At 38.9% G+C, this 9,449-nt stretch overlaps 1 protein-coding gene across 1 annotated transcript in view; it reads right to left on the bottom strand.

The window, feature by feature from the left end:
• Window positions 1–9,449, bottom strand: part of LOC140329576 (nuclear RNA export factor 1-like) — a 43,860-nt gene that overhangs the window by 28,408 nt on the left and 6,003 nt on the right. The window contains exons 2-6 of the mRNA XM_072409938.1: window positions 8,909–9,034; window positions 6,589–6,647; window positions 3,007–3,066; window positions 1,107–1,167; window positions 203–286 (exon numbers count right to left, since the gene is read on the bottom strand). Of these exons, the coding sequence (XP_072266039.1) occupies window positions 203–286; window positions 1,107–1,167; window positions 3,007–3,066; window positions 6,589–6,632 (249 nt within the window). The 5' untranslated portion in view covers window positions 6,633–6,647; window positions 8,909–9,034. The remainder of the gene's footprint in view (window positions 1–202; window positions 287–1,106; window positions 1,168–3,006; window positions 3,067–6,588; window positions 6,648–8,908; window positions 9,035–9,449) is intronic.

The raw sequence follows: 9,449 nt of genomic DNA, 5'->3' as shown, positions 1-9,449 counted from the left end.
CCAAGGTACCCCGGAGGTGACAATTTGAGACTATGGGCAAGCAGTAGCTATTTGCTGCAATAGTTTAATAGGTCAACAAGGATGATAGTTGATATAACACAAGAAAGGATGTCCAAAAAGCTGGGGACCAGTGGACTAAAATATTAAAAATAGCAAAACTTGAAAAAAAGATATTACAGAGAGTTACAGATTAAGTGTTTACCTGGAAGGCCCGAAAGTGAACACCGCACTCGTTGACAAGGCAATTCAACAGCCATTTCTGATCATACTTTTGGCCATAAGGAATCTGAAAAAGACCTCTGGTTAGGAGTATGAAGATAAATTTACTGCTACAGGGCATCATGACACATGACATCAGGCATCTAGATGTATCGACATTAAAGACAGGGCTGTCAAGTGGAGTGACCAGAGTGAACAGTGGCACTTGGGCATGAACAGGAGAAGCCATGCAGCCAGTCATAGTAGCAGCACAGATGTATGGTGCAGTACCAGTGCTGTGCCACTGGCCACAGTAATGCCATATCAGCCCAGAGCAAAGGTGTCATTGTATCAGTGAACAGACAACATTTTTTATTGTTTATTTCACAGAAATTATTAAATAAAAGTTTTACAGTAACTTTTAACTGAACATTACTTATACAGTAGCTTGCAAAACTCTGTAGTAGGTTAAGATTTGCAGCTGCCTTTACACTATAATTGTTCAGAATGTGTAAACCCAAATGCATTAGCATGCACTGAGGAAGAGATGGAAGTCTGCATTTACCAGCGACTTCATCAGCACCACCGAGAAGTCAGAGTGATGCAAGGTTTTTTTTTTGGCAGACCAAAAGGCCCGCTTTATTGTATGCATTGCAATACATTGTGGTGTTGTAATGTATCTAAACATGGTACACAAAAATATAACATCCTTGGAGAGATGTCAGGTTCAGGACCTGTAATCGCTGCAGGGCGACAGCACAAAGAAAATATGTTGTGCATACTTGCCAATTATAGCAGAAGCTCACTGCCAAGCTAAGAAGTTAATTCTCATTTAACTGCTGCAAATATATAATTTTTCTAATAGTCCATAGTTCCACATGAAAAAATCATGAAAAACACATACGTACAATTATCTTATATATCTTGTGGAAGTTCTTTATATATGCAGGCCTGTTGGATTTTTGGTACCTAGATAAAACAAAGAAAAAAAATCAACTGCATTTCAGGTAAAATATTCCAAACAACCACTTACTTTTACAATCAGTTAACTAAAGAATGGGTCACAATACTTTGCTGACTATACTCACTATCCAATGTGACAGACTGAACTTTAACTTTGCTTGTCATGCACAATTGACTCTCTAGTGAGCCTCAGTCAAAGCAATTTAGAAAACATTTACCGTCCCTTAATTGTTAATACAAAATTGTGATGGAATAAAGACTCCCATAGGAGTTACTGACTCTAAAGGCTTACTGACTGTAATTTCTAACCCACTACACCCGCCGACCTTGGCTCCAGTTTTAAATGTCTTTTCATGTCTGGGTATCATATGTGACCTCTAGCACTTAGGCTGGGTACACACGTGCAATAATTGTCATTGGAAAGGATCTTTCACAATCCTTTCCAACGACAAAAGACTGAACGATTGTTGGGTTAGCACAATTTTATTTCATATCAATTATGTCTCACCAACAATAATGCTTTACCTAAATATAAATTGGTATAAGTATACCATTTATGAGAATATCCTAAAGGAATGGAGCATATCCTTTAACTGGTATCCTTATAAGGTAAAATACTGGTTTAAGGGATGATCATTGGTCAGTACTGGTCAAACACTGGCCATTGTCTTAGTTCCTGGGTAGTTAAAAACACAGTGCCATACCTAATTAACTAGTCTTGACCAGAACTAACTGTATGCAACATGTTTTGTGATCATCTGCCAAGCCATTAATTTGGGGGACTCCTTGGATGTATGCAACTCACTTCTGCAAGTATTTTTGTTATATCTAAACCTATGTTACTGCATTGTTTTATCTATCTGTCTTAATTATTAAATAGTATAATATTTAAATTTACTTGCAAGTCTCTGTGTTATCTCTTTGTACACTTCAAATTCAACCCATCAATATTTACATAAACTGTCACAAATTATATTCGTGACATAACAATGATGCATGAACGAGCACTGTACATACAGCACCATTCTGCTCTATGGAGAGGGGAGGAGAAGAATGATGGAGCAGCACCCAGGTGCGCTCTCTCTCCTTCATTTTCATTACGATCGTTCGTCATCCATGGATCCGACAGGACAGTCGTCAGAACCACGAGTGCTGTACACAGGTTCTCGCCAGATATCAGCCCTGAGGAAATTATCGGACGAGAATCATCTGACGTGTGTACGTAGCCTTATACCAGATCTGAAGTCTAAGAGCACTTTTACTACACATTTTCTATACTGCAAAATACTTTGCTTTTTTGCCCCAATGCTTATTTATCACTGACACCCTGGAGTGGACCTTAATATAGTCATTGTGCTGATCTCTGGTTCTTCACGACTGTAAAATCTGGTTATCAAACAAACTAAATGCTATCATGCACTTTAAAAAAACAGCAGCATCCAGTAGATAAAAAAAATGCTAAGGTAGATTACAAAATTCAATTTATAGTGAGGAGTGCCTACTATACTATAAATGTTGTGTTCTTGTTGTGTTTGTTACAGTATTCTTCTACAATTAAGTTGGGTAGGAAGAAGCTGTATACGATAAGTAGACCCTGCATTGTGACCCAACATTTCAGTAACCACCCAAAAGCAGCCAGGTGGTTACTGAAAAGTTGTCGGGTGGTGCAGCAGGCTAAAAAGGACTGGATAGGACACTGTCCTAGACTCACAGGTAGTGAGTTGAATGATCTTGGACACAGCTGCAAATCATTTTCAATTCTATTACAGCTGGAACAAATCGTCTGATCAGATGCTGTGAATTATTGCAAACAGTTCTTAGAAAAAGTAACGTAATAAACCATACCTGGGATGTGCTTCATAAGGATTTTTCACCACTCGGTTGCCTTTGGATGTTATTTGCACGCTGGTATTAAAAAAATAAAGTGGATTCACAGTAATGTTTAAAATAGCACTGGACAGATTATGAAAAAGTTAGACTGAAGTTCATATAAAACATTCCTTTATTGTAGGTTTAGAAATTTCAACCTGATAGTACTCCTGAACAAAAAAAACAGGGAGGATTAGAAATCTAAGATACTGCTGCTTCTGACTTCTGGTCTCAGTACTTTGCTGATGTTACTATTGTGCCACTCACTGTTCTCCTTGCTGGAGAGGAGGCTATACCTTAAGAGACCCTGCTTTTGCTTCATCTATTTAGTGGATCTGTAATTTGTGCACCTTTCCTGCTGCTCCAGTCATCAGATTAAGCATGCGCTTCAGCAATGAACGAGCAAAGCTCTGCTGCTCCAACAAAACAGAAGCCACACAGACAGTGCAGAACAAGACATGGTAAATCAGTAATGGGGACAAGATCATCTGCAGCGGGACCACAGGCAATATGGATGACTAATTCTTTGTACTCTGATTGCAGTTTTTTGAGTAAAGCTTTCATGCTTCCTCCTAAATTTAAAGTTGCTCCAATCCTATAATTATCAGGGATATGAAAGGCAAGAAGGTGATCAGGCACGGTCTAGCATTTTTGCAAGATTTAGGAAATTTACTTTTTCCTGGATCCAATGAGAAAGCTGTACACACATCCTCATCCCTATCATATAAGGCAAGGCTCATTGACAATTAGTCAGTCAATGAGTAAAATCAAAGAACTGAAAGGCAACTGATAGAACATACCATGAATAGGTTTAAAACACTAATCAATAAATATTGGGAGAGAATGCTCGGCGGTTCTGAAAAGATTCCTCATTTTCCAGGACTGCACAAGAGGGGCTGCTGCTTACAAGACCTAATTCCCAAATGCTAAGTCTTGAGAAAGGCTATCCAGTCCTGTTTATCAACCATATAAATACTGAACCAAGTGGCAGCTCAGCAAAGCTGTTCAGACCACTATATCCCTGTCTTTTTGGAAGTTAACACTCTGATACAATGTCTGCTACTACTGGGAGGTTCCACTTCTAATTGCATGCACTGTATGCTTGAAAATGGTGATTCTGATTCAACTGTCTAATATGACATTATAACAAATCTTAAATGTACTGCAAACAGTGAAAATAGGTTCTACTGAGGGTCTCAATGCAGAAATGATCTTTTTTTAATCTTGTTTAATAAATGATGTTTTTTATTCTTGTTTAATAAATAAAAATCATTGCTTTGTGCATTCCATCAATACATAATGCCTGCTACAAATGCAAAGCACATATTGTACTATATAAGCTTTTTCTGTGCCAAAGTACATTGCCTTGTACCACATGCAGGTTTCTACTGGCAAATATTGTCAGTACCTGTAGGGTTAACATTTGATAATGCTAAACAGAGCCCATTCCTGATGAACTCAAACGTTACTTACCTGAAATGTGATCACTAACCCCTAACAGCTGTCAGCTTTCTACTGCCCCCTATACTTTGTTTCAATTTTAAACCTCCCACCCCCTTAGTATGCCCCATTTTTGCACCATCTTTGTAATATGCTCCAACTGTCCAGTGCCCCTGTACTGTGAACTACTTTTCAGTAACCAACCAAAAGGGTGGCTGCTGATATTTGCTAGCAAATGTTTTGAATCCTGGGCCAGATCCTGTCCAGGTTTGTAGGATCACCCAGCTTCACTGATGAAAGTGTATCCTCTCCAGCTTTGAGGAGCTTTAATATTAAAGACCCATGGAGTCAGAAAAGAATAAATGGCTCTGACTCCTAATGAATTTAAATTGCAATGAAAAGATACAATTTTGCCAGAATTTTCTATTTTACAGATAATAGCACAACTAAAGTACTTCCATGCTGTAAGAATAAAACCCAGTGAGTAGTTCACTAGTGTGAAGTCCAGATGAGCTTTGCTATATTCTGACCTCCATACATCATTTTATTCTGCACTATAGTACAAGAAGTGTTTTCATTCCATTTGAAACTAAATGAAACCACGTGGCTAAAGTTGCTTAAGCAGGATGACCATTACCAAAAAAAAAAGAAAAATTCTGTCAGAGGTTTTTGAATAAAAAGAAGTGGAGAAGTATGACTGCTCATTAAAACAGACTATAGAAGAAGCCACCTTCATTTGTCTGGAGATTATTAGCGATATGGCCAGGACAGGAACAGCAATGCCACCCACCCAAGCCAGTGTTAAATAGCTATTTTCAGCACTGAAAATAATCAAATCAGATTTAAGGATTTCTATGAAGGAGGAAATTGCGGTGGCAATTTTTTCCAAAGAACAATACCTTATTTCATTATGGAAGGAAAGCTATTATTTAACTACAGCATTGGGAAGAAGCTGTAGGCAGGTGGCAGCCTCTGTATTGTGACCAAACTTTTCAGCAACCAACAAAAAACACCCGGGTGGTCAGTGAAAAGAGCAGAGTGGTGTGCCGGGCTAAATGGGACTGGGGAGAACACGGAGCTATTATGCAAAGTTTATATTATAAGTTTTATCTTTTGTTTAAGCTTTAGGGTTAATGAATGCTTGTAAATTTATTTTATAACAATGTTGACATTGCTATAGATTTCAGATTCAAACACTATCCTGATTCATTCATCGGCAGATGGGAGTATTACATCTGCTTCCTAGCCAGGAGATCTTCAGTTTATTCCCAAAAGCAACTTTGAACTTTGGAGGTGATAAAATTCCTTGAATGTTGCATTCTTTAATTAACCATAGAAAATACATTAGTATATTAAAAGAAAAAAAAGTCAGAGTTACCATAAACTGAAGACTCAGAATTGAAAGTCACAGCCTTGCACATTACAAAGAGCCATATTGAGAGTCTTTACATACCTTATATTGCTTTAGTTCTACTGTATATATTTTATCTTGAACTCCTAACGAAAAAAAAAGCAGTGCAGTCCCCGTGCCTAGGCTCTATGGGGGCTGACCCTGTAAATCTGCTGTGTAAAATATTCTAAGGTACTGCTGCCTCTGTCTTCTGGTTTTACAAGATTTGGGGTGAGATTTGGTGGTCACTACCGTACCCACTCACTGTTCTCCTTGCTGCAAAAGAATTTTGCACCTTTTCTGCTGCTTTATTTTATTACTACTCCAGTAATCAGATAATGCATGCACGCCAGAATTGAACAAGGAAAGCTCTGCTGCTGTAACAAAATAGAATGCATTTTAGGATTTATGCACAAACGTCACAGCCCTGCTCATTACAAATAGCGTTATTACACAGGGCAATATTAGACAAGCAGGGCCCATTTCCAGACTCAGCCTAGAGAGTGAAAGAAGCAGCAGCATAGTGATGAGCCCTCTTTACTCAATGTGCCTTCCCTTCCTATTTTGAATAAAGACTTGTATTATTTTGCACATGATATATCTGCCTGAGGCTTCAATCTCATGTACATTCTTTCCTGTCCAATATACAGGTCATTCCACTCACACAGCCAAAAGTATAACCACTGCACGTCACAAAATATGCAGTTAGACAATAGAATACCACTTACCTCAGTGGAAAGAATCTACTTTCCATGGCTACTGCCTGGTCCATGAGCTAAACCTTCCCCTGAAAGGTAAAATGTGCATTAAGTAAAACTGTGCTCATTACAAATAAAAGTAAAGCCTGAGAGTACTAGTGATGCATCCTACAGGCAGAATATGCAGTTTGGACAGGTAAGTAGTGCATAGAGTATACCAGTGAGTAGTTTGTGCAGTAGAAGAGTGTGCACAGCTTGACAGTAGGTATTAAATTCAGGAGGGAAAATTCTGGAGGTTTTGACTCCAAGCAGTATGTGCAGAAAAGAAGTGCCACAGATGCTATGTGCAGGAGAGAGGTGCATACGAATGGGCAGAATAGCAGTGGAGTGTGAGAATATTGCTAGAGATAAGTGAAGGCAGTATGACAGCAGACAAAATTTGTAGGAGAGAAGGGTGAAAGAATGGAGAATGAAAAGGGAGACACCAAAACTAAACAGGTATTATTGTCATGAATTCTAGAAACAGTAGAGGTTGCACTTGGAAGACTGGAGATGGAGAGGGCTTTATTGCCGGTGAATGTTTAGGCAGGTAATGGGACAGTGGAGTCGTCATGGCAATCGGATCGGAGTCAGTGAAACGGAAACATTATATTTGGTATCATCAAATCACACAAACACAGGAGACTGGGGTAAGAAATTAGCACACATGTATGAGTGTGTCAAGGGGGTGCTAGTTTACACGTGATGGGACTAATCATTCAGGGCCTAACGCATGTGCTGGTAACTGGCCACTGAGGGGTAAATGCTCATGCACTGGCTCTCAGCTGCTGAAAGATAAGTGAACATAAGCAAAAAAAACAAAAAATCCTAGATGCTGGGAGATTGAAGTGCATACATAGAAATCTCTACAAGAGAACCTTAGGAGCGTGTGCTGAGGAAGAGAGAATTGGGAAATGTGTGTGTTGGAGGTGTTATCTCCCTGGTAAATGACCAGGAAGAAGTTTATTTACAGAATGACTCTGTCACCAGTTTACTGGTTGTCCTCTCTTGGCCCACTTTTGGTAAATACTAACCTGGCCATCACAGTGTGGTCCTTGTCAGTCACTCAGATTTTTAACCTGCCTATTTATCCATTCCCAACACATCACCTTCCAGAAATGACTACTTGCTGTCCTATATATATCACCCCATTACAGAGGCCACTTGAATCAAATCTCTTAGATTGTAAGCTCTTCAGTTCAGGGCCCTCTCCACTTCCTGTGTCACTGTGTGCATCAGTCTGTCATTTGCAACTCCTATTTAAATGTACAGCACTGTGTATTTGTTGGCGCTATATTATTATATCATACAATCGATGCATTTCAGTATTTAGATACTGTCATGACGATTTGCTGAATTCTAAACCGAGCATCAGAATAGGGAAGAAAGGTGATTTATACCATATAATAAGATTTATAACATATTACATAATAAGGATTAAACATGACAAGGTGGCTGGTGCCAGGTGGGCTACGATGAGTATTGGAGAAACATCTAGTTTGCTGAGATTTTCATGTACAAAAGGCTCTAAAGAGAACACCCTGTGAATGTCAGTCCTCTGAGTGAAGAAGTCAGAGAAGACTGGCCACTCTGGTCAAAAGGCAACAAGAACCCAAACCTAAATTGGAGCAGATGGGCTACAGCAGCAGGCCATGCCAGGTGCCGCTTCAGGTAGAACCAGGCACCAAAACTGGGAAAAGTTGCCTTTCTGATGGGTCTTGGTTTCTGTTATGACATTTGGAGTACACAACATGAAAGCTTGGATTGATCCTGCCTTGTAGCAATGCTTCAGTGTAGTGATGAAATTGTGTGGGAGATATTTTCTTTACACACTTTTTGCCCCTAAATACTAACTTGATGCTTGAACATGACAATTAAGTCACTTGGCTCAATCCAGTGGATTCCAGCACTTTGTGGAATCTATGCCACTAAAAATTTAATGGTTGTTCTGAAGGAAAACGAGGATCCAAAACAGTACTAGAAATGTGTACCTAAAAATGTGTCTAGTGCGTGTAAAAGGGTCAAAAATATTCATTGCACATTGTATGTAAGCTTGTAAAAAAGAGAAGAAAAAAAGAAATGCAAATTACTTAAAAATATAAAATAAATGATATAAACCCACAACTGATTTTATTCACCATTTAATTTATTCTAAACTGATTTTTTGTTTTTTTTGTTTTTTTAAAACAAGTGTAATACCTAAAAAAATGTATGAAGGGTATAGTGAAGCAATAGTAACATAGAATGTGTTATACATAGCATAGTGAATGCTCCTTTTGCAGGTATAACAGAAACATGAAGGCTGCCTTACCTTTTCAAAACTCAAGCTGCTTGGAAATGCTGCTCCTCCAGGCTGGATGATACAAGTATTGTTGAAGCTTGCAATGTGCACACAGATGTCTATGGGTTGTCCATCGATCAGCTATCGGAAATGCACCTGTAGGCCATTGAAAGAAGTCAACAAGGTCAACTGAGCCTGACATGTTTGGAGGCACAAACCATAAAAAACATGAACAGAGGGTGTATGGCTGCTGAGCTTCTTCTTATTTTGCAACCCCTGATATTGCATTAAATGTATTGAAATATCACTTTCTTGTCTATTGTACAGACCTTTATGGCTCATTCCCATCATAGTGGAGGCATGAACACAACAGGTATGTACGGCCCATGCGCACATGTGTAATCCGTAGCATTGGGATCATCATAGCATATGTTAGGGGGCCGAGATGGAGGAAGGGCTCCTCAGTAATTCTTCAAAGAAACAAATATCTTCCTTCCACCTACAGCAGTGTGTGGAGGTATTATAGTTACCCAATATAATACTAGGAGGGTATAGATAAAAAATGGTGCTT

Source organism: Pyxicephalus adspersus, chromosome 4, assembly GCF_032062135.1.
Source record: "Pyxicephalus adspersus chromosome 4, UCB_Pads_2.0, whole genome shotgun sequence".
In the NCBI taxonomy this organism is placed as follows: Eukaryota; Metazoa; Chordata; class Amphibia; order Anura; family Pyxicephalidae; genus Pyxicephalus; species Pyxicephalus adspersus.
This window is presented reverse-complemented; position numbering and strand designations above follow the sequence as displayed.